The sequence below is a fragment of the Amborella trichopoda genome, chromosome 11 (genome assembly GCF_054954075.1).
Source record: "Amborella trichopoda isolate Santa Cruz 75 chromosome 11, AtrichopodaSantaCruz75HAP2 v2.0, whole genome shotgun sequence".
In the NCBI taxonomy this organism is placed as follows: domain Eukaryota; kingdom Viridiplantae; phylum Streptophyta; class Magnoliopsida; order Amborellales; family Amborellaceae; genus Amborella; species Amborella trichopoda.
Genome location: NC_142346.1, coordinates 48,727,392 through 48,752,914, shown reverse-complemented (window position 1 = coordinate 48,752,914; position 25,523 = coordinate 48,727,392). Strand labels below are relative to the sequence as shown.

Sequence of the window (25,523 nt, the reverse complement as noted above, 5' to 3'; positions counted from 1 at the left end):
GTTGAGCTAGGACCGTTCTGCCATAAACAGTTCACTTAGAACATTGAAGATCCCCAAAGAGTCATTAGGGTTGTGTTAGTACTGTGATACTTTCTAGGTTCATCTTCACTTAAGAATCACAATTTACTTAGAACCGTGAAAGGTATTTTGGTCACAAAATCCCAAACAGTGAAGAAAAGGGATATAAGTGAGGTTTTGAAAATTTTGAGGGGTTTTTTCTAATAACCCAAAAAAAAAAGGGGTATGACTCTTGCGAGTCCCAACCCAAGTCAAGGTTCTTAAAAACTGCTTTCGAGGATGGAGCCACCATAAATTGTATGATTTCCTTTCTTCCATTTTTTCTCTTGTGAAGTAAAATTCTCCCTACATAACAAAGGTAGCAAGCTAGATTTTCACAAGAACCAACCGTTTGAAAAACTACATAAAGATAACTCTAAGAACAAACTAGTAATTCCTAATCACAATCATAGAATATGCCTCAAATGATATATACTTTAACACACAAAAAGCTCTCTCTTCTGCAAAATGTTTCAAGATGGCGAATACCGATCTATATACCATTCTTTATTTCTTTTATATTTTCTTCCTTTTTTCGCCTCTCATTTCCTGTGTGGGAAAGATAGGAAGAGCACCCAATTCTTAGTGAGGTGACAAACATGACTTCACTAAGCCCAAGGAATGATCATCTTCATGGGATGCAAACCATACATTCCATGACTCTCACTTAATCCACCACATTAACAGTCGTTGAAGTTACCCAGGAAATGATTTTGTAATCACCAGAAGAGCATGCCAGCAATGCCCTCTTAAATTCCCTCGGTTTCAAGGCATAAAGATTTGAGAATCTTTTAAGGAAATCTATTCTCTGACTTGGAAGAGGATCATAGCTATGAAGATTATTGGACCATTGAAGAATCCATCTACCCAGTGCACGGAATTTAGTCATGGAACCTGAAGACCGGCCAACCAAGGAAGCAGCTTCTCATGGACCAAATCAGGTCTGTCATCATGTGGACAGTGGCCAACTCCTTCGACGACACATACGCTAACATTTGACAACCGTGAAGGGAGAACAGAGAAATACTTGCCCACAGGTCCATCAAGAGGGGTGAATGGGTCTTGATCACCCCATAAAACCAGGACAGGCACTGAAATTCTTGGCATCAAGGAAATGGGGTTTGGCCCTGGTGGGCCAGTCACAATGGACACAAAAGCATCAAGAGCTCCATCATCGTCCGCTGGTCCTTTGATTATCTGCAATTACAATCTAAAAGTACAGCATCACAACAAAGGCATCTTTTATGGTAGACCATCGCTATCAATAAGGTAAGAGTATGTTACAGTTCAACTGAACATGGAAAACCATGCTGCATTCTGGTCATACCAAAATATACTAGAAGCAAAACGCCAAATCCATCCAATAAAATGACATATGACAGTTTCTACTGGCCAATTAAGGTAGATTTCTTTCTTATTTCTACCTGATCATAAATTGGATTGATGGTTTAAAGGTCCTAATCAGAAACTCAATTTTCACATGGCCTACCACCCAGTTGAAATTAAAGGAGAAGCAGAACAAGGACAGAAAATCATGAGAAAAAAAATATGCTAGTTATTTTGCATTCTCATGTATGTAGCTAAAAAACAGAAATATATGAAGCAAAAATGCATCATAAAGGTGAAAAATAAGTACCTCCACCAATTCATCATCAACAGATTCTTTGTTCCCATATACTGATAACAGGATGTTCCTCAGATTCTCTCTGTCTTGGCAAGAGAATGAGCATGGATTGATTCTTGTTTTAGCTTACAAAACCAGGAAAACTAAATTAATAATACCTTTCTTTGACACGCTCAAACAATGCGGATGCAATACCCCGCTGCTTGAGCAAGAAATCGAATAGCCAAAGTAACGGAAGCAAAATCTTGATCCTCCAATCATCAACAATTGCCTTGTTGTTCATGCCTCCTGCACAGTTAAGTAACACGAGTGCCCGAACCAAACCCTTCCTTGATTCTAGTGATCAGTTAGGTTTTATCAGATCAGAAGCCAAAAAGCCCAACAATAATTTTTTAAATATCAGTAAAATCAACAAGTTTATATCACAAATAGGACATTTGATGCCTATTCTAACCTGAAGCAGCAATGACACAGGCCAGGCTGCCTACAGAGTTTCCAATGAGCACGGTTGGCATCCCAATGACTTCATCCATGAAATCCAGAATCAACTGCAAAATTATATTTAGAACTTGCAGAAAAACAAAGATTAGTCTTCATCAATGAAAATTGCCAGCATATATTTCTTGGAGTTCATGACTGGTCAGAATAGGAAAACGTAAAATATGCCCAACTGCATTGGCTTTTAAAATGGCATTTGACATCGTAAACATATTAGAATGTTGTTTTTCCCATTAAGAATATTAATATCTGAAATTCGGAGAAAATTTCCCCTCGCTCTGTTTCTTTTCATTCTATTTTACAAACAAGCATGTATTTGATTCCACTATAATTTCAGATCAAATCCCAACTTTCAAAAGGGAATGCACGCTATAACCCAATGGGCTCCATATACACATAATTCATCAGGGATATCAGCCTCGAATAAAATGATGGATGTTGAATGGAGAGAGAATGAGACCCACCATAACAGAACATGATCATCGCGGTAAGTCTCACTCTATATCCATGCCATCCATCACTTCACTGACACTGATGAGCTTAAGGGACTATGGTCTGCAATGCACTTCCCTTTTTCATCATCGACAGGAAGCTGAAAAAATAGAGTAAAACTAATGAAAAACACAGGAAAAAAAGATTGGTAAAAAATGGGTTTGAAAAGGGACAGTACGACCTGTGACTGATCAATGAAGAATGAATTACAAGGAGATGAATGTGAGTTAATTCAGTGACTACCTCAGCCCATGCTTCCATTGTGTAAGCAAAGCCCGCCGGCTTTTCTGACGCTCCAAATCCCAACAAATCAATAGCAAAAACTGTATAACTCTCAGCCAAAACTCCCATATTCCTATCATAAGAAAGATCGCCACAACGATTAAAACCACCCCAACCGTCATTCATCGTGAATTTGCTCCATGCCTCAGGAAAATCGACATGGAAAATGAGGAGGAAGTACATATTCAATAATTAAAACCACTCTACTGTTACTTCATCATGAATTTGCTTCAGTCCTAAGAGAAAAACCCGCATGGAGAAAGAGGAGTAAGTAAATACACAAAAATTAAAACTACAAAAAATGCCACTTCATTGTGAGTTTGCTTCATTCATCTCCCATAGAAAAATCCATATCGCGAGAGGAGTAAATACCAAGCACCCCCAAGTGCTATTTCATTGCGAATTCACTTCATTTTTTTGAGAAAATCCATAAAGAGACCGTGGGAAAAGCAAATATGCAAAAATCGAACCACACCAGCTGTTATTTCATCATGAATTTCGTCCATTCTTCAGAGACAAATCCATATAGAGAGAGGGGGAGAAGTAAATATACAAAATTAAACCACCACAACTGTTATTCCATAGCAAAATTGCTCCATTCATAAGAGAGAAATAGATGCATCTTGGTGAAATTGAATGCGAATGCACTTCTTAGGATGAAAGAGAAGTGTGAGGCACCTGCGCCAGTGGCCAACAGAGGCCCCAAAACCGTGAACAAGAAGGAGAGGAGCTCCATTCCCATTGCCAATCTTTGAGAAATTGATGGTGTAACATCCCCTCCATTGCCAGGTGCAACAGCTCTCATATATGCTTCTCAATGTAATAGAATGGGGAGGAGAAGGCGGTTTGCGGAGCTTTGGTTTGTCATCTAATGAGGAAGAAGAACCAGAAGCTGCTGAAGCAACAAAAGGAGAAGAGGTAGAAAAAGAAATGGAGAATTTGGTTGGGAGTTGCAGAAGAGGAGATGGGGGTGAAGGCTTAGAAAAGAAGGGGCAAGTAGTGAGAGGAAGGTCGCAACATGGCACCACAAGATAGCACACACAACCCATATCTCAATCTCTAACGTATCCAGCCAGAGACAGTATTAAGTATGGAAAAAGCTTATACGTATATGAATATGAAAAAGATCAAGATTTTGATGTTGCAAAACATCATATAAATTATTGTTTAAGGTTGCAACCTTGTAAAAACCACACCCATTAAGTAATTAATTGTTTTTCCACTGAAAATGGGGAGTGATTTATGAGGCTCCTATTATCACTTACTTATGTCACTCAAAGCAAGAGATATAATGCATGTCGAGGTCCAAACAATAAATTGGGGTCAGTATTAGAGCTATCACCGATATGCCTTTCGCTATTTTCCTTTAAAACAATTACACAAAGAGGCCACTTAGCGCTTTTGTACATGAATGTAACGCATCATTTTTGTCTCTTAAATTTAAAAATGAAAATGGGTTGTTGCAAGAGTGTTATTGAAACTTCATATCTATTCAATAACACTCTTGCAACCATTCATTTTAAATTTCAGAGACTAAAATGCTTGTGACTTCCATATACAAGTAATACATAGTCTTTTTTGTAGACAATCCTTTTAAATTAGGATGCGGTTTGTATAGTTTCGAGGCTTTTAAACAATCAAGGGCACATTCAAATAGTATTGAGAAGCATAGTTTTAATATTGAAAATCTTTATGATGGCCTTAAAATATAAATTTAAAGCTCCAAATATCCTGTAGATCGAGCATATCTATAAAATCTTGAAAATCAACGATCAAAAAATGCATTACAAGATGCACTATTTCCAAAACTTGAAATCTTTTTTTTTTTTTTTCATGTAAAGAAGCCTAATAATACTTTCAAATTTGAAAATTCGAAGTTAGAAGTCAAAAAATATGAAGTACTTTAATTGGGTAAATACTTCAAATTTTTTTAAGTTTGACAGAGAAAACTTTGGGAATTTTAATTGGTAAACTACTTTTTAACTTAAATACTTGGGTTTTCAAATCCCAAAGTATTCTAAGGGTTCCTTGTAAGCCTCACTGATTGGGAATAACGGTATCAATCTTCTCAAAATCTAAAATAAAAAGTTTATATGGAGTAGAGGCTCTAAACAATCAAATTAGAGCCCACCTCAAAAATTTTACTAAAATATGTTGTTTTGATGCCCAAATATCCTCAAATTTATCATCTCGACATCAAGATGCATAGACATGAGAAAAATTTGGGTTTTAAGGTTTGAAAATAGTGAATCTTCTAATGCATTTTTGGACCATCAATTTTCAAGATTTTCAAGTTTTCATATATCTGCTCGATCTACACCATTTTTTAAGCTTTAAATTTTATAATTAAAGATAAAAATATATTTTAAAGCTATCACAAAGATTTCTAATATTAAAAAAGATTTCTAATATTAAAACCACATTTTTTTACAATATTTGAAGGTAGGTTTTACTTTGATTGTTTATCGCCTTGGCTCTATACAAACCGCACCCAAATCCAAAATAGAAGCAATATTGTTATTTTAAAAAATTATATATATATATATATATATATATATATATATATATATATATATGGAAACGGTCCTGTCAGCCCATGAGCTGACATCTACAGTGTCAGCCAACGGCTCAGATTGAATTTGGACCCGATCTATTGATCATGATCTCATTTCACATTTTCATTTTCATTTTTTAGACAAATTCAAATCACTTGAAATTTTGATAGTTTTTTATTAAAAAATAGTAGAATTTAATAAAAATATAAAAACAAATCGTAAATATAATTGACCAAAATACCCCTAAAACTTTTAAGGAGTATTTTAACCAATCTATATCTTATAAATTATTATTTTTTATATTTTTATTAGGTGTGCATTGATGAGAATAATGAACCCCTAAAATTTAAAGTGAATTGGATTTGTATATAAAAAAAAAATTAAATTAAATATGAAACGAGGTTGTGACCGTCAGATCGGGCCATATTCAATCTGGGCTGTTAGCCGACTGTAGCTATTAGCTTGTGGGCTGACAAAAGCTGTTCCCATATATATATATATATATATATATATATATATATATATATATATATATATATATATATATATATATATATATATATATATATATATATATATATATATATATATATAAGGAATTGTTGATAGTGAGACCATTTATTTTTAATACAAGGTGGTCTCAGTTACCTAGATCCATCTTATGTGAAATTTGATAGCTTAGATGCGTCACAAAGTTCGAGAAAAATTATTTTGAAGTTTGAACATGGTCAATGCAATAATTGCAACCACCCAATTTTACATCTAATGGTCAAGATTAATGTGACCACTTTGTACCAAAGATAAATGGTCTCATTCTATACTTTATTTATATAAAGAAACCACTTATTTTTGAGAAATTATAAAAAATGTACCTTAATTTTTGTTTAATTGGAAAAAGAAAACCCCCACAACTTTCATAAACCTAGCTGAAACCTTTTTTTCTCAAAATTCATTTTTTTGTACAAAAATAGCCTTGACGGTAGTCGTATTACCATAATAACTACCATATTACGGTACTTTAAATATCGTAATGACCCGACCAAACATTTTGGTACTTTAAGTACTGTAATAACCAAACTAAACATGACGGTACTTTAAGTATTGTAATGTCCAAGCTAAGCATTGCAGTACTTTAAAGACCGTAAAGTCTCTTTCTCCCTCATGTGCTACATCTCATTAGACTTTTCCTTTAAGGAAAGAAATATTTCCCCATTTTTGTTGTTAAGCAAGTTTCAAGAGTAGCTTTTCAACCTATTTGATTTTTGAGCATTTATAGCATGTATATGGTCTTTAAAGTACCAAAATGCCTGGAAATTTGAGTATTACAGTTTTAAAAGTATTGTAATGCTTAGCCTGATTATAACACTGCTGAAAAGACTATAAATCCTGAAAACTACTGGAAATTTGAGCATTACAATACTTAAAGTATACCGTAATGCTTAGCCTCGTCATTAAAGTACTTGAAGTATAGTTATTATGGTAATACAACTACCATAAAATCTATTTTGGTCACAAAAAATGTTAAATTTGAGGAAAAAAAGGTGTCCGATGAGATTTATGAAAATTATGAGTTCTTTTTTCCAATTAGATTGAAATTAAATTGTATTTATGATAATTTTTATTTTATTTTTAAGTAATAAAAAATATATAAAAAGACATCCCAAGCCATCCAATTTAGGATTAGTTGTGACCTCATTGTCTTCTTACGCCAAGTATACTTACTCTCCTTCCCCCGCAAACAAAGAAAGTTGCTGAAATATAATCGCTTATCTCTCTCTCTCTCTCTCTCTAAAATTGAAGAATGGCTGCTTCTCCTCAAAACGAGCAACAGCCTTCGGTGCTCCTCTTCTTTCTTAATGTTTTAACCCATCTATCTCTCTCTCTCTCTCTCTCTCGTATATATATTGATTGAATCTTCTTCTTTTCAGGGTTCTTCCAAAACGTTGCAGCTGTATTCTTACTGGCGAAGCACCTGTTCATTCCGTGTGCGCATCGGATTGAATCTTAAAGGTCATCGCATGCATTAAATCCCACTCTCGCTCTCTCTGTCTTTTAATTCCATCAATTACGACTTGCTTCATTGCCATCCACTACTGCCAAATACTAGTTTCTCAAACTTCTCATTCAAATTTAAAATCTTGCAAATGATCGACTCCATTCATGGTGTTTCTTCACGATAGAAGTAAAATTTTCTTCCTCGATGTGATAAATGTGATTGAAATTTGGAGTTTTAAAATGAACAGGCATAGCATATGAGTACAAACCCATCAATTTGCTGAAAGGGGAGCAATTCTGTCCAGGTATCAGCTGCTCTGGTTTCTTTCCTGTTGAGTGTATTCCTCTTTAATTAGGGTATAGGGTTTTTGTAATAAATAAAAAACTCTATAAAAATAAAATAAAACTTTATAGAGTTAGGAACAGTGAGTTGTGGATAATGGAATTGGAAAACAAGAAATTAAATGTAAATCAGCAGTACATCATAGAATCTCTTTTAGAGTATGAAGTTAGGGTCAATGAGAGGAACTCTTATACTCATACTCATAATGCTGGAGGTAGTGGCTATGGGTGCAGCGGGGGCTGTAAAATCAGGTTCTGAAGGCTCATGAAAACAATTGCATAAAATCCTCCTATTTTCAGGCATGCTAAAAGAGCTATTTCAATATAATATTTGCTCTATTAATATATGTACGCATAGGTTTGCACAGGCAAATATGTTCTCGGGATACTTAGGAACAGAGGGGTCGTAATTTTATTTCACCTGTCCAATGCGCTTGAACAGCGAGATATTAATGCATTTCACTTTTTAGAAAGAGAAGGAAATGAGCAAGAGAGTGAGGTAAGAATGTGGATGTAAATTATAAAAATGAAATTCGGGTCCCTATTCGGAAAGTAAAAAAGTGGCTCTACAAGTTGAGAGTTGTGACTGTTCACTGGTCTTGTGACTCTGCATGCTTCGCATGCCCCACATCAACCTATACTTTCCCCTTTGTTCTAGGAATGCATAAGAAGTATTTTCTTTTGGGTAAGTTACACATAGGAAGTGTTTCCATATAAATACATCACTTTCTCCTCTATTCTCCAATGTGGGACTAAAAACCCGTTGCTTCTGTGTAGCTTGAAATGATATTATTTGAATATAATACAAATAATACGTATTGGTTTTCATAAACCAAATTAATAACACGTAACTCGACTGTAAACCGTAGGTTTAATACTTGGGCCTAATGTACACATTCTTTGAGATTAATGTGACTGGTGGCTGTCATAAAAAAAAAGTTTCTTCCCCTTCTTTTGCTTTCAAACTTGGATTGTTGCGTTTTTCAATTTGTGGGGATTTCAAATTTCAATTCAATTAACTTTTTGAGATGCACGATTGATGAAAGCACTCTGTTGGCGGTTGTGGTGGTGGTGCAGAGTATGAAAAGGTGAACCCAATAAAATACGTTCCTTCCCTCGTGGATGGCGACTTAGTTCTATCTGACTCATTTGCCATCCTTTTGGTAATTCACTCAATTATTAGACTATTACATCCCTCTAAATCCTTTTTTATTTCTTTTTTGAGAGAGAGAGAGAGACCCTCTCAAGTCCATTGAAAACAAGAAAAAGAAAAAGGAAAGGAACACTTGGAATGCTTCTTTTAGTGATGTTTTCTCATCTTTCTTTAGTTTCTTCTGAATGAATTCCAAAATTTCCAATGTACATTTTTTAATGGAAACATGGCATTTTCTTTGTCTGTCAATGATGCAGTATTTGGATGAGAAATATCCCCAACGTCCCTTGCTTCCTGCTGATCTTCGGTTGAAATCACTCCATATACAGGTATGATCTTTTCGCCTGCATGGGGGCATAATATTTCAAAATGGCCCTGTTTAGACAAAATAACTTTAGTACGCCTTTGCATTCTAAACCTTTTGTTATTGCTCAACAGTCATCATGCTTGACATACTTTAGAGCTCTGAGTTAACTTTTAAAGTTTGTGCAATGCAATTTTCACTAACTGGAACTGAATATCCCTCACTCTTCTTGGGAGACATGAAAAGGAAGTGTTCTGAGTTTCATTAATTGCATGTATTTTTTGAATTTATGAAAGTAGATTTCTTGTTTATTGATGTGAAATTGAGAATTGTGTCCTTTCTGCAGGTTGCAAGTATTGTTAGCTCAAGTATACAGCCCCTTCATAACCTTTATGTTACTGTATGTTTCTGCTACAATATGACAACTTTGTACTGTTCTTCTTTGATGGTTTATCCATAGTACTATTTGGTATTATAAGGAAATTTGATTTCTAGTTTGTATTCTTTTATTAGAGATTCATTGAAGAGAAAGTCAGTACTGAAGAGATGTTCTCATGGGTTCAATATCACATAGGAAAAGGTTTTAGAGGTAAGATTGCATTGACTTTGTATATTAAGTGGTGATGTTGCATTATATACACGTTTTAGTATTAAAGAATGCATTTTAGACACCATCCAAGAGTCCTAGTGATTTCTTGGATGAATCAATTTAGGAATTTGGTTATGTCTCATCTAAATATCGCTTTATTAATTTACTTGTCTAGTACCCTGTAGAGATAGACATCTGCACAATAGAAACATGCCATGCTTATGTATTAATTTGATATCATGTTTTGAGATCTTAGGCTTGGCATTGATTAGTTAGGTGTTGATGATTGCGTCAATACTTCTCGAATCCTACTACTGAGCTAAGCTGCCAAAGAAAAAGGTTCTTTATGTTACTATAGTGAAGTCCCTAAGCATATTAAAAAATAAAAAACAAAAGTCCCTTGGCAGTACCTCTGCAGGGTAATAGTTTTCAGTCTGGCCTATCGCTTTGTTAATCCTTTATAGCGATACTCCATCTCAAGCTTAATTAAAAAAAAAAGTCAGATTTTCTGAAAAACGTTTGAGAATGCAAGACTTTCAGCATAAGTTTAAAAACCTAAAATTTTTCAAGCAAATTAAGTATTGTTGTATTATATGATTTTTCAAAAACTTTTGAAAGAACTTTTAAGAGTTGTCTTAAGTTGCTTCCTTTTTTTTTTTTTTTTTTTTTTTTTTTTTTTTTTTTAATATGTTAACATTGTACTAGTGTAAAAAAAGAGTTACATCTTCCCAAAAAATTGGCTATCCACAAGCAGAACCCCTATATAGAAAAGCGCCCAAAGGGGGTGCAAAAAGAAACAGCGAAAGAACTATGCAATGGCCTATCTTACAAAAATTTACAATAACATAACATTAAGGGCCATAAAAAATGAGCCATAAAAAAATATGCGAATTATCTATGCTTGTTGTGTCCTTAGCGAGGGTGTCGGCTTCCTGGTTTGATTCCTACCAAATATACTTCCATGAGACGTGCATATCCTTGCAAAGGTGATCGATTTCATAAAAAATGTGAGCTAGAGTCCATGGGAAGGGAGAAATTTTAGACGCCTAATCAACAATATTCTTTGAGTCACCCTAAGTGACAATTGGGGTGTCCGTAAAGGGGAGTAATAGCCTAACCCCTTCCAGTAAAGCGAGAGCTTCAGTGGTCATGGAGTCGGCATGGCCAATATTCTTCGAAACAAAAGCGATAATGGCACAGCTTCCACTCCCATATAACAATGCAGGAGTATTGTTTGGTGGAACTTGGGTCTCCCACTGCCCAAAAGTTCCACCAAGCAAACACGCCCTAAGCACTCTCATGGTAACATTTTCTCCACAAAAAGGTTAAATAGAAGCTTCAATAGTGTCATACGCATATGTCGGCACATGCTAAGAACAATGGACTTGTCAGAGAAGTTTGGGGTCGAAGCCCTTGTCAGTGGGAGGGAGGCTTGGGGGGCATATGGGTATCTGGGACCCTATTGCCCATTCTTTGTCGTTGTCTCACATTGCTTCTTTCTCTATGTCCCTCTTCTCTCCTGTATCCTTGATGGTTTGGAATGGAAATTTAATGTTGTTTATGGCTTGGGATGAACTTAACCTTGTTGCATCCCTCCCCCATCCCCTATTGGATCATTGGCGGAGATTTTAATGTGACCAGATGTTCTTTTGAAAGAAATTCTTTTTCTAGGATAACTCTGGCCATGCGTCAGTTCTCGAACTTCATTTCCCATAACAACCTCCTTGACCTTCCGATTCAGCGGGCTCAATTCATGTGGTCCAATCATACTTCTTCCCCGACTCTTTCTAAACTGGACCGGTTTTTAGTTAGTCTTGAGTCGGATTTATTCTTCCCTGGATCTCACATCCTCGCCTTACCTAAATCCACTTTCGACCACTGTCCATTATTTTTGGACACTAGCCCTGCTTCCAAAGGCGCCAAACCTTTTAGATTTGAATTGGATTGGCTAGAAGAAAGGTCTATCCTATCCCTTATTCCCTCCTTGTGGGAGGCTCTCTCGTTGTCAGTTTCAAGTTGGGTTGGGTTCAGAATTCAATGTAAGCTTCAACTGTTGAAGGGACATCTCAAATCCTGGAGTCGCTTGTTGCCTAGATCTTTTCTCTGCCTGTAGTTACTACTGACTATCCATATTCCGATTCGTCCAGTTAATGGGAACCATGTTGGGGATTGAGTTGAGTGTTTCCCTTCCCTTGCCAAAGTTGAGGTGCTGCCCTCCGACCATAAAAAAGCCCTCCTAAACAAAAATCGTCCACGCTTCAGGTCATTCAAGACTTGGATATTACGGAAGAATCCAGGCTACTTTCGGCCCGTGAACTTCAAATGAGGTTCGATCTCAAGATTGAGTACCAATCGATCCTCAAAAAAGAAAAGCTTTTTGGCATCCGAGATCCAGAATCAAGTAGTTGTACTGTGGAGACTTCATCACTGGTTTTTTTCACAAAACTGCCAACTGTAGGCATAGAGACAACACTCTCTCTCACCTAACAATCAGCGAGGGAATCCTCGAGCAACCTCTTGAGATAGAAGAAGCTATTCTATCTTGCTTTAAGCAATTATTTGCCGCTCCTACCAGCCCCAGACCTAGGATGGACGACCTCTCCTTCCTCTCTCTCCCCCCTGATAAAGCGTTTTGGTTGGAGAGACTTTTCTCAGAATCTGAAATCCGATCAGCAATTGATCAAATGGCTTCAAATAGGGCTCCGGGCCCTAATGGATACCCGATGGCTCCCATCAAAATTTTATGGGAATCTTTTTGGTTGGACATCCTAGCTCTCTTTGATGAATTCCATGAGAGAGGAATTATCAATAGAGCTATGAATGCAACCTTTGTCACCCTTGTCCCCAAAATTGAAGGAGAGAAGCAGCTTAACGACTATCGCCCTATTAGCCTTGTGAATTCAACTTATAAGATCATTTCCAAAGTTCTAGCCTCTCGTTTGAAAGAGGTCCTTTCCCTTGTCATCTCTCCCTCCCAATGTGTGTTTGTGAAGGATCACCAAATTCTAAATGGGGCATTGGTGGCCCATGAGTGTATCCACTCTAGACATTTAGCCAAACTACATGGTCTTGTTATTAAATTAGATTGGGAGAAGGCTTACGACCACGTGGACTGGGGCATATTGGAAGAAACTCTCTCTAGGATGGGCTTTGGAGGCAGATGGAGGACTTGGATGAACGCACGTCAACCCTTCTTTTCTATTCTCATAAACAGATAACCAAAATGTTTTTTCCCTTCCTCCAGTGGATTGAGGCAGGGCGATTGCTCTTTGGCATCTCGACAAGAGTGTTAGCCAATCCATCTCTAGAATGTTTGCTACCGGCAGAATGAATGGGTTCAAGTGTGGAAGACGGGCCCCTCTAGTCTCCCACCTTCAGTATGTAGACGACACCCTTTTCTTCCGCAACGCTTGCTCCGTTGATCTTAACAACCTCTTCATGTTTCTAGATGTTTTGAATTTGCCACGGGGTTTAAAGTGAACTTCAACAAGTCTAAGATGATGGGGATTGTGATTGATCACCAAGTTACCAAGTCCTTTGCGGAAAACCGGGGTTGCGAGGCAGAGCACCTTCCTTCTAATTACTTGGGTCTTCCGCTCTGCATCGGAAAGCTTAAAAAACGTTCCTGGTCGCACATTATCGATAAGGTCAACCAAAAGCTTGCTAGTTGGAAAGGTCGTTTCTTATCCCCGGCTGGGAGGCCAACCCTTATAAAGGCTACTTTGGCTAACATTCTTGTGTACCAGATGTCAATCTTTCATATGCTAGTAGCGGTGTCTTCTCAGTTAGAACAACTCTTTCACAGGTTCGTTTGGGCTGGTGATGCTACGAACCACAAGTTCCACTTAATCTATTGGGATAAACTCTGCCAACCTAAGAGGTTAGAGGTGTCGGTATCCGCAACTTGAGAAAGCATAACTCAGCATTACTTGGGAAATGGTGGTAGCGCCTGGCTACCCAGAGAGACCAACTATGGATCGACATCCTAAAGCACAAATACGGAATTGCACCTTCCTCTTGGGTACCGGAGATTAGGGCGAACAGTAGATCTTCAGGGATCTGGAAATCTATTTCCTCCTCTTTAGCCTCTGTCGAAAGACTTATTCGCTTTCACCCTAGAGAAGGCAATAGGGTTCGCTTCTGGAATGACTTGTGGATAGGCCAGGTATTCCTCAAAATCCAATACCCTCAACTCTATTCGCTTGCTCACTTCCAAGAGGATTTAGTGGTAGAAGATATGACTACAGCCGGTGCTTTTCGAACGTGGAACCCGGTGTTCAAGAGCGATCTTACCGGCTCAGAAATACCCATTTTCTCCGAGCTTGCTGCTTCCCTCCAAAATTGTTTCTTAGCATTCCATGGTCAGGACCTCATTATCTGGATTCCCTCTCCATAGGGTATATTCTCTGTCTCTTCATTCTACCACAAACTTGTCCAACCACCTACTTTCGCTCTCTCCTCTACATCCCCTGCAGCTCAAGCATGGTCGTCTTTTGACCTTCCTAAAATCCATGTTTTGTGTGGCTTGCCCTTTCCTAAAGGGTGCTTATTGTTGACCACCTTCGGAGGAGAGCCCTTCCAAATCAATGTATCTTCTACATGGCAAACGAAGAGAGCAATGCCCACCTCTTCCTTCACTACCATTTTGCCCACAAGATATGGGGTAAAGTCCTTAGCCTTTTTAATTGCCAGTGGGTCTTACCCGCCAATGTACCTCAGCTCTTAAACTCCCTTCAACCTTTCCTGTGGCGTAAAGTAGGCATTTCTCTATGGAAGTCTTCAACAGCAGCCACGATTTGGGTGTTGTGGATTGAACGCAATAACAAGATCTTCCAGGGCGAACACTTATCCGGGGAAGGCCTTTTCTCCAAAATCAAACCCTCGATAGTTTTTTGGGCTACTAACCATAAGAGCTTCAAAGGTGTTCCATTTCTGCTTTCTACCAAAATTGGGAGGCCATTCTTCTTTTAAGCCCTAATCATACTCCTCGGGCTCCCGTTTGGAGACCTCACCGACACAATACCTTAAACTCAACTTCGATGGCTGCTCTCTAGGTCTCCCGTTTGGAAGGGGCATCTTCTACACTTTGTGGAAGAGGGGGCTTAGGTAGTCCCCTCATCTACAAATAAAAAACGCCCTTAATGTCACTCAAAATCCCATTTCTCTCTCTAAATGATTTAGGGTCATGTCATGTCTGAGTCAGCAATTCTGTGGTTGGCATTTCTGATGTGCATATCCATGTCAGAAGGTAATATGCGTATCATTGTCTTTCTAACATTATGGTTTTGGATATTTCTTTCCTTAAATCTCGCTTTCTTTTGTTGTCTGAAATGCCCAACCAAATATGGAACAATTTTATCTCACTGATCAATTACACCATTTATAATGTTAAAAAGTCCATCCTCATGAGCATGTGCTTGGAATCAGCTTAAATTGGTGCTGTGATGAACCCAATTCAGACATCGGGTGAGCTGTGTAGTTCTTGACTGGAGGTCCTGTAGTTTTTCTATGGTGTACATTGTCACTTGGGTGCTTCTCTTCCTGTGACAGATAGTTAATTCTGTTTGCTCAACTGGTGACCCCTTTTTGTTCAATTTGCTCTGCAGCAAATGGAGTTTTTTGCTTTGACTTGTTAACAGTCTGCATTTTGCTGTTTTTATGACTTTCCATAATTTCTTGATTAAATTTCAATCTGAATTGAACTTAAAATTCCCTTTTGGCTCCTTGGTGCAAAAGGTCTTTTTAACTCTTATGTCCAGCTGTTCACCATGATCATTCTTTCTTTTTGTAAGTTGTCACCTGCTAGCAAGAGCAGAGATTTGAATGCATTCTAATCCTACTGCATTTATTCGATGTGCTTGTAGCGATTGAGAAACTGTTAAATGGTGTTAGTGGCAAATATGCGACTGGAGATGACGTTTACCTGGTATCTTCCCTTATATTATTCTAGGATAGTTTGCATTTCTTTGCACATGGAAATATTTGCCTCTTGATTTTATCAATCCAAGTTCAACTCTTATGGTAGAATGAACTTGAAATTAGCTTCTAGGCCATTATGGTATGCTTGAGACTGGGAATCCCCTAATGGGGCCCTTCTGCCTTCCTCAAGGTTGGCATATGGGTAGAATAAACTTGAAACTAGCTTTCTAGGCCATTACGATATCCTTGGGACTGGGAATTCCCCAGAGGTTGCCCTTCAGCTTGCCTTGGACTAGCCAAGCACCATTTAGACATGGGAATGTAAAGTAGTATCGGAGTGGGTCGCTTGCTATGCACTCACTGATACTCTTTGATTTATTTTTTGTGAAATCCATGGGAAGTAATTGGGACTTATTCTTTTATGGCCCCTCTATATAGAAGATTATTAAAAAAAAAACTTTAGAGGACTGTAAAAGAGAACTTTGTTGTAGCCTTTAGATCTACTGGTATTGAGAGAAGAGTGGAGAAAATGGTATGACGAGTCATTTTTATATGCAGGCGGACCTTTTCTTGGCTCCAGAGATTGGTGCAGCAATAACGCGGTTTAAAGTTGACATGGTAAATTTTCTGTCATGTAATTTTCGTGATTGTGTACGTGAACTTCTATACTTATTTATTTCTCCACAGAAATAGTTTCTATGGCATCTTCTATGACATTTTAATAGGCTCTATTTTTCACATTCAAAAGATGTTGGCATGTGCATTTACACAGCCACTTATGCACAATATACTTCTATTGTTGGGCTTAAAAAATGGTGCCCGGCTTTACTCTCTCTCTCTCTCTTTTCTTTTTCAGTGTGTTGTCAGGAAACTATCAATTAAACCTGTCCCAGTTTATTGTAATCTATTAGTTGACATTTTGGTTAACATTCTTTCATAAATATTAGTGAGGCAGAAAATCCTGGCCCGAAGCCATCTCCCACACTGTCTACTACTTTATTGGCTTCCCTTGATGCATGAGCAATAACAGTCATTGCACCATATGTTTGCAAACTTGAATCTTTTGTGAAGTTTTAAGAAATCCTCCTCGGAATGGGACAACAGTAGCCTTTGTGCTACTGGTCTGTCATGAGAATGCTTGAAAGTTGTGGTCATTTCCTTCCCCCCATAAGCTGCAAGCTTTTAATTATTGGCTATTATCAACAAGGTTCTCACTCTGGACTACATCCAACATAGGGGAATCCCACTGCCCAATCGGTGTGTCATGTGCACGAAAGTGGAAGAATCTATAAACCATCTACCCTCCATTATGAAATGCCCTTCCAAATCTGATCCTCTTTCCTGAACCTTTTTGACCTAACATGGTTATGTCCTAACATGGTTATGTCCTTAATCAACTGATAATCTTTTCCTATTATAGCCAAACACTGTTTGCTTTCTCGGGAATGGTTGGTCAATGCAGAAGCAATATTGGGATTCCAGAACTTCTGCAGAAGCTGGGGTAACAACCTTATCATGAAGTTGACTCAGCAAATACAACTCCAAGTTGGCCCATTACCCATGAAGATTGGAATAAATATTTAAACAAATTCATGACTTGAGCTCTTCCTCAGTTTTACTTTCTCACAAACCTGGGAGGGAGGCAAACACACTGATTGACTAGTGAACGAAGGGTTTGGCAGTTCCGATCTCTATGCAAACAGTTTTGATACCTATCCTCGTCACAAATTTGGGGGCTGAATTCATTACCCTAACAGAATCGTTTGTACATTGTTGACATCCACAGTTCTATAAAATTTTGTACACCTCGTGGATGATGCAATATATCATTGCTGCAATGAAAACAGATAACTTCCAACAAAAAAAAGGAGAAAAAGAAAGGGAGAACCACCTTTAAACTAGCATATGACTGTTGGGAAGCTGTGTCCTCCTGTCTCTGTGAATCAAAAAGAAAAAATATCAAACCTCAAAGAAATAAAAGCACGTACACGATACTCCCTCGGGGGCATAGTTTACTTCTACTCCCTCAGTCACATGACCTACTTGAGAGGATTTTTCCAATATGAAATTTTGGCAACCTCCTTAGAATCACTAGATGATTATTCTAAAAAAAATATTTGAAATTTGAGTTTTCTAGCACTTAGATCTCACCCTCTAAAAATTGGACAGTTTCAATTCAATCTTGAGACATTATTTTCTTGAATTTCTTAGAGGGTGCAATTCATTGAGGTTAATCTATGTGTTTAAGAGGTTATACCCCCAAAATTTGGGGTCCTAAAACTAAACCTAGGTGGGGTTTTTACCTCAGGGATTAAATGGACAATATACTTCCAAGAGAGTAGAGTATCTTTTGGCAAGAAATAAAAATATGGAAATTAGTCGGAAATTAGAAACAAAACAAACACCAAGATTTGCATTGAAAACCCTTAAAAGAAAGGGAAAACCACGGGGCACCACAGATGAAATCCACTATGTAGAAAAATAATTCCAATAGTTTTTCCCAAGTTAACTAACTGTGACTTAAAGGATTAGGAACATGAAAACAAGAAAACAAGAAAACAAGAAAACAAGAAAACAAGAAAACAAGAAAACATAGGTTACTTCTATAGAATCAATTTCATCTTCTTCCCCTTCTCAAAAGAATCACTTCTTCTAACCTTCATTGGAGAACACCAGCTTTCATCATATAGGAAGCCTCAAACCTTTGGTTTTTGAAAAAAAAAAAAGAAAATCCAATGTAATTTTTCTGCACATATAAAAATCCTAAAGAGAGAAACAAAGGCCAAAGGCCTTCAACCTCTCTCAGCAATTTTTTGGCTCATCTCTCTCTACAAAAGAAATAAGAAAACCTCTTTTTTTATAAGAAACCCTAACTATTAAATTTTTGCTCTTTCCCGAAAAGGCCCTTTTTAATTTTCTTTTTCTGTAGTGTCCCCCATGCTCATGGGGCCAGACCACCAAAAACATTTTGTAACAATTTCCCCTCTAGACCCATGAGGAGGGCTTTCCTTGCTTAGTGGATCTCGTGCCCAACGTACCTGTGCTCAAGTAGCACCCTTGCCTGCCAAGTCCCTACAAAGCTTTTTCTTGTCCTTTTTTAGGGCCTTGGTCGTCATTATCCATTGGATTGCGATCAGTATGGATTTTCTCCATTCGCATCAATTGATTCTTTAAGACATCTCATAACCAGTTATCGTGGACATCTATATGCTTCGTTCTTGCATGATATGTTACATTCTTGCTTAGGCTAATAGCACTCTGACTATTACCGTGAACCACATAAATATCTTGCTTCAAACACAATTCCTTTAAGAACCTCTTCATCCACAACATTTCTTTGCCTGCTTTTGTAGCCGCTATATATTCTGCCTTTGTCATTCTTTGCCTGCTTTTGTAGCCGCTATATATTCTGCCTCTGTCGTCGAAAGAGCAATACCAATTCTGCAATTTGGACTGCCATGACATGGCTCCCCTTGCAAAAGTGAACAAGTAACCTGACATGAATTTCGTGGTTTCAAGGTCTACAGCTATGTCTACATTTATATATCCATCTAGCACAAGCTTTTCACTTCCAAAGCATAAACATAATTTGGTTTTGCCATTGAGATATCTAAGAATCCATTTTACTGTTATCCAGTATTCTTTGCTAAGGTTGGCAAGAAATCTGCTAACTAGGCCCATTGCAGTGCGATGTCTGGCCTCGTAGTCACCATGGCATACATCAAACATCCTACCGCTGAAGCATAGGGAACATCCTTCATTTCTTTCTTTTCCTTCTCATTTGAAGGTCTCAGTCTTGCACTCAACTTAAAGTGTCTTGCAAGTGGTGTGCTAAATGGTTTTCCATTCTTCATATCGAACTTCTTAAGTACTCATTCAATATATTTTTCGTGCGACAGCGATAACATATTTGCTTTCTTGTCACATTTTATTTTTTTTGAAACTGCTTGACTTGTAGAAATTAGAGTAGTTACATAGCCACTGAAGTGGTAAAAATTGGCAGCCCACAAAATGGGTGCTTAGATTACAAGGAGGAGGGTAGAGAAGCAAAACTAGAATAGAAAAACAAAAATACATACAGATGAACATCTGAATATCTAAAATTGGCATCAAAAAATTGGAGCATCATCAATTTTGAAAGTCCCCAAAGGATGTCCACTTAGTTGGATTGTATACAGTTGCCAAAAAATGAATGCAGGCTCGAAATTGCGAGGGGCCAGTAGGAGAGCTCTGGTACTGAGTTAGGACATGACGAAGATGGATTCCATCACCAAAAAAATTGTGTGAGCTGGCCCTTCAAACCAATCTGCCGGGGACCAGAAGGATGAACGTACTGCCTAGAGCACAAGCTGCCCCTCCCCAACTGTCACATTTTATTTTCATGCGCAAAATCTGTTGCGCTGGCTCTTAATCCTTCATGTCAAAGGACTTGGCTTAATTCTTTCTTTAACATGTCAATCCTGGGAAGATGTTACCCAACAATTAGCATGTCATCAACATAAAGCAGAAGATTAATAACGTCATTGGTCAAAAAGTTTTCTAAACGAACACAATGATCTGCAACAGTGCTATTATACCCATGATAAATGAGTCAAACTTCTTGTACTATTGCCTGGGGGACTTGTTTCAATCCATACAAGCTTTTCTTCAACTTACAAACCAAGTGTTCATTACCATTCGCTTCAAAGCCTTCTGGTTGTTCCATATAAATTTCTTCCTTGAAGTTGCCATGAAGAAAGCCAATTTTTACATCTAATTTTTTTATCTCGAAAAGTTCACAGTTTAGACAAGAATCACACGAATAGATGACATTTTCATGATGGGTGAAAAATATTTCATCAAAGGTAACACCCTTTTCTAGCCAAAGCTTTTTTCCAGCTAGACGACCTTTGTACTTCACTTGTTTTTTTGAGATAAAGTTAACATTGTATTACTGAAATTGTTGTGTATAAGAATTGGTAAGTCCAAGTTCACCCGCTAGGGGTGGATCGGTAAAAAACAGTTAGCATATCATATACAAAAAAGGGGGCTGATAGATTCCGCCCGATCATATACAAAAAATGGGGCTTATAGCCCTGCAAATATGGTCAATTTCATCAAAGATAGTGGTTAGGTACCATGGCGGCGAGGTTGTCCTACTAACCTATGAGAGAACATTTTTTGAATCTCCTTCTATGATGAGGTGGAAGCCCCAAGAGCGGTTGAACTTTTTCAAGCCTTGTTGGAGGGCCAAGGCTTCTGCATTATGTACATCCTTGAAGCCAAGATGCTCTAAGAATGTAAGCAATACGTTGCCTTGGTGGTCTCTAAAGACCCCTCCAGCCCCAGCCGGGCCAGGATTCTCGAAGGAGCAACGATCGAAATTTAACTTAATGATTCCTTCTGGTGGTGGTTGCCAAATGCTGGATCTTTGTGGCTGTCGTGGGCTGTGATGGAGGTTATTTTTCCACTGGGGAAAGAACAGACTCCTTGGTATACCCTAGTAGACCTTGTGGTTCGAGGCCCAGAAAGGAACCATGGAAATTGCCTTGTGCAAGAGTCTTGAAATTTGTAGTTTGAACCTTGGAAGGTTTTGTTGTTTCTTTCCACCCAAATGGTCGATAAGGTTGCCACTAAGCTAGCCTTCTAGTTGAATCTGAGGGATCTCTACAGTGAGGTGTCTCGTGTTCGTTTCACAATGTGTATGAATTTTAAAACCTTTCTAAAGGAGATTCCCACTGTAATTCATATAGTGCCCTTTGAGGTTACATGTTCTACTTTCCTGATTGTTTTTAAGAAAATATATTTTAGCATCTCTTGCACCTTCTTTTTTCTTTTTTCTTTTTTCTTGTCTCCATTTTTTATGTATCCAATATTGTTTCTGTGGTCATTGGTGCAGTCGCAGTTCCCTCTTCTAACCAGGTTTTATGAAGCATATAAAGAGCATCCTGACTTCCAAGCTGCTGAACCTGCAATGCAGCCAGATTGTGTGAAACCCTAGGTGGTTTTACTGCCTCCAGCCATGTTGGTTTTAGCCGAAACTTCAAGGGACAAAAAATTTCATGAATCCTTGAGTTGATTGCAGTTCGTATGTAAAAATAAATATGAAATACAAAAAGAGGATACCAAAGAAGGAATGGCACTTTGTATCTATTTACTTCGAAGTGGGATGTGAATGGTACTTGAAGTAGCATATCATGAAATTTCATTCTGGTGTGTTATGCTTCCATTGTTGCTATTACTTAATGTGCTTTGGTTTTCATGCTAAGCCATGATGATTTGGGGTTAATGGCTGCTTCCGTCTTGCAAACTCCTTTCTTTCTGTGACTGAGAAGAGAGGTGAATTATTATTACCCAGTCACAAAATTAAGAATACAGAACAAGGTGGGAAAAACCAAAGAACAGAAGGCAGTCCGGCAAAAAGCCATGGATTTTCTGAAGGGATTGTATACAATGAGAAGCATTATCTTTCATGCATAAAGGTCGCATGCATCGCATGCCCCCGTATGCAAAATTGGACAACTGGGGTATGTCATTTCTTAGCACAGAGGCTGAGGAAATTTCTCGGACTTAGAGCACTGTAGCCTCAACTGCCTGATTTCTCATGCTAGTTGTATGACGTTGACCAGTGTTGCGGGGCTCGATTGAATTAGTATGGGTGAGACCCAGTTGCCCGAGTTATATGTACTATTCGGGGTACATAAAAAAGTTTAAAATTTTCCAAAAATAGCAAAAAAAATGGGAATATTGTCTAAATTTGTTTATATATAATTTGGATTTTTTGCAAAGATTGGTGAGTTTTTTTGCCATAACTGTTATTATTGTAATTTTCTTTTGTTGTTTTTTTTAAATGACCCCATCCATTTTTCTATACTTTTTAAACTTATTGAGACTTTTTAATGTTGTTTTTTGTTTTATTTAACTTTTGCTACAGTTATTGATTTTTTTTCATATTTTTCTTATCTTTTTAAATTTTTCTAATGGTGGCTTCAAAGTGGAGGGTCATTATGTTAGAAGAGGAAGAAGCAACTTTATCTGTTACTGTTGATGTTATGTGTTTGATAAAAAGTAGAAGATAATTTGAGATTCTGTTTGCCGTTGAAGTTCCCACCTTTTAGGCTCGAGTAAAGTTTCATGGTAAACCATCGAATTTGAAAAGGGGACTTTTTTTATTTTGTCCATGATATATATATATTTTTTATTTTATTTATATAATAGATATTTATAATATTATATAATAAAAATATATACAATGTATAATATATTAGATTATTTTATTTTATTTAAATAAATATAAAATACACTATATTATATTTTACATTACGTATATATGATATATGTAAATATTTATTATATACTATATTTGTTTATATAATAGAAATTTATAATATCATATAACAAATGTATATATTAATAGAAGAAATATAGAATACAATGTACAATCTACTAAATTATTTTATATAAATATAAATATATATTATATAATGAAATAAATAAAGAATACATTATTATGTTAGACATATATTGTACATTTATGTAATATAATATATATTATATATTTATGTAATATAAGATACTTTCATATATACATATTAAAATTAAATATAAAATACATTATTTTATATGTTATAGTATATTATAAATATTATAAAATATAATAGATATTTATATTATTATATAATAAAAATATATAATAATAGAATAAATACATAATACAATGTACAATATACTAAATTATTTTATATAAATATATATTATATAATAAAATAAATAAAAAATACATTATTGTGTTATATATATTATACATTTATGTAATATAATATTATATATTATATTATGTTATATATTATATAAAATATATATTTATATATTTATATATTATATATTTATGTAATAAAAGATAATTTCATATATATATATATATATATATATATATATATATATATATATATATATATATATATATATATATATATATATATGTATATATATTATATTTATGTAATAAAAGATAATTTCATATATATATATATATATATATATATATGGGAAAAAATGGGATTAGCCCACTAGCTCATATGAACATATGAGCCCAACCCGATTGATTTTGGGTCGATTTGACGATCACAAATGTCCTATAGTGTTTGAATTTTAGTTTTTTTTCTATAGATCCAAATCGACACCTATTTATAAAAAATAGGTGAATATTCAAAAAATATCAAACAAATATTTTACATGAAATAAATTGACCAAAATACCCTCAAAAAGTTTTGGGGGGTATTTTGGTTATTTATTTTACAGATAATTTTTTTTATATTTTTATTAGATGTGCCTTGATGAGAAGAACACACATCTAAAATTTCAAATGATTTTGGTTTGTAGAAAAAAAATTAAAATTCAAACACTACGGGACATTCATGATTGTCAGATCGGCCCAGATTGAATCTGAGCCGTTGGGCTCATATGTTCATATGAGCTAGTAGGCTAATCTCATTTTTTCCCATATATATATATATATATATATATATATATATATATATATATAATACAGTATATCATATATAATAGTATGTTATAAATATTATATATTTCTATTTAAATTATTATCTATGTAAATATAAATATAATATATTTACCATATATCCCAAGAGTTATCAAACACATAAACTATGAACTTCTTAGCTTCCCACGAAGGTCATCAAACACAAAAACTATGAACTTCTTAAGTAACTTCTAAGTTACAGTTCTTCAGTAACTTCCAATTTCCAGTTCATGGTCTTGCTTCCTGTTATCAAACGCGTTTGATAGCATGAAGTTAGGAAGGAATGAAAGAACTTCTCCATTACTATACAAATTCTATGTTTGATGCACAAAATTTATATCGTAAAGAAGGTCCACCTAGAACTTTCTTGTTACCTTGTGTTTAAGAAAAAAATGTTCCATCTAAAATGATGGAATTTAAAATAGGAACTTGTTCCTCAAGCCCTATTCTACCTCCCTTCTTATATTTATATTTATATTGTTAATTTACATCAGCATTTGTATTATATTAAATTATATTATATTATTTTATATATATCATTTAATATAAATAAATATTAATAAAATCATTTATCATATTATATATTACATATATTAACAAAATAAATATAAAATATGTTATAATATATATTATAATATTACGTTATATATTTATTGTATCATATATAATATATTTTATTATATAATATATTTTATTTATATAATAGATATTTATAATATTATATAATATAGATTATATATTTTATTTATATAATATATATCCATATATATCTATATATATATATATATATATATATATATATATATATATTCGTATTATATTAGTTTATATATTTATGTAATATAATATATTTTATTATATATTATAAAATAAAATAAATATAAAGTAAAATATATTATATATTATATTATGTTATATATATTATATATAATATATTATATATTATATATTATATATTACATATGATGTATAGAACACATTGTGTTATATATTATATTATGCTATTTGTATATTATATATTTAAAGATATTATACATTTATGTAATATAATATATTTTATTATATATTAAATAGTAAAATATCTATAAAATACATTATATTATATATTTTATTATGATATATATTATATATAATACATGTTTATATGCTATATATTTATGTAATATAAGATATTTTATTATATAGAATACAT

General features: G+C 35.4%; 2 protein-coding genes across 7 annotated transcripts; one reads left to right on the top strand and one right to left on the bottom strand.

The window, feature by feature from the left end:
* Positions 1–371: 371 nt before the first annotated feature.
* Positions 372–4,253, bottom strand: LOC18427842 (alpha/beta-Hydrolases superfamily protein). 3 transcript variants are annotated; one of them, XM_020663431.2, is made up of 6 exons: positions 3,632–4,253; positions 2,915–3,026; positions 2,136–2,229; positions 1,840–2,017; positions 1,694–1,763; positions 372–1,267 (listed from the first exon to the last, which is right to left on the bottom strand). In XM_020663431.2, the coding sequence occupies exons 1-6, from the start codon at positions 4,000–4,002 to the stop codon at positions 1,229–1,231; spliced, it is 864 nt and encodes a 287-aa protein (XP_020519090.1). In that variant the 5' UTR covers positions 4,003–4,253; the 3' UTR covers positions 372–1,228. The 3 variants fall into 3 exon arrangements, with proteins under 3 accessions (XP_020519090.1, XP_006836950.2, XP_088707460.1); XM_006836887.4 differs by having other exon boundaries at positions 372–1,254; XM_088851334.1 differs by having other exon boundaries at positions 372–1,254; positions 2,136–2,249; positions 3,632–3,843.
* Positions 4,254–7,253: 3,000 nt separating this feature from the next.
* On the top strand, positions 7,254–22,016 carry LOC18427841 (glutathione S-transferase zeta class). 4 transcript variants are annotated; one of them, XM_011622724.3, is made up of 10 exons: positions 7,254–7,345; positions 7,437–7,518; positions 7,752–7,808; positions 8,923–9,008; positions 9,256–9,327; positions 9,649–9,702; positions 9,816–9,891; positions 15,756–15,817; positions 16,369–16,428; positions 21,689–22,016. In XM_011622724.3, the coding sequence occupies exons 1-10, from the start codon at positions 7,310–7,312 to the stop codon at positions 21,788–21,790; spliced, it is 687 nt and encodes a 228-aa protein (XP_011621026.1). In that variant the 5' UTR covers positions 7,254–7,309; the 3' UTR covers positions 21,791–22,016. The 4 variants fall into 4 exon arrangements, with proteins under 4 accessions (XP_011621026.1, XP_088707456.1, XP_088707457.1 ...); XM_088851330.1 differs by lacking the exon at positions 7,752–7,808; XM_088851331.1 differs by lacking the exon at positions 15,756–15,817.
* The last annotated feature ends 3,507 nt before the right edge of the window (positions 22,017–25,523 follow it).

Coding starts and splice junctions, on each gene's coding strand:
- LOC18427841 (XM_011622724.3), top strand. CDS start 7,310: ATGGCTGCTTCTCCTCAAAACGAGCAACAGCCTTCG. Junction 7,809..8,922: donor AGGGGAGCAATTCTGTCCAG/GTATCAGCTGCT, acceptor GTGGTGGTGCAG/AGTATGAAAAGGTGAACCCA. Junction 15,818..16,368: donor CTGGAGATGACGTTTACCTG/GTATCTTCCCTT, acceptor TTTTATATGCAG/GCGGACCTTTTCTTGGCTCC.
- LOC18427842 (XM_006836887.4), bottom strand. CDS start 4,002: ATGGGTTGTGTGTGCTATCTTGTGGTGCCATGTTGCGACCTTCCTCTC. Junction 3,027..3,631: donor TCTGTTGGCCACTGGCGCAG/GTGCCTCACACT, acceptor TTCTTATGATAG/GAATATGGGAGTTTTGGCTG. Junction 2,230..2,914: donor CAATGGAAGCATGGGCTGAG/GTAGTCACTGAA, acceptor ATAATTTTGCAG/TTGATTCTGGATTTCATGGA.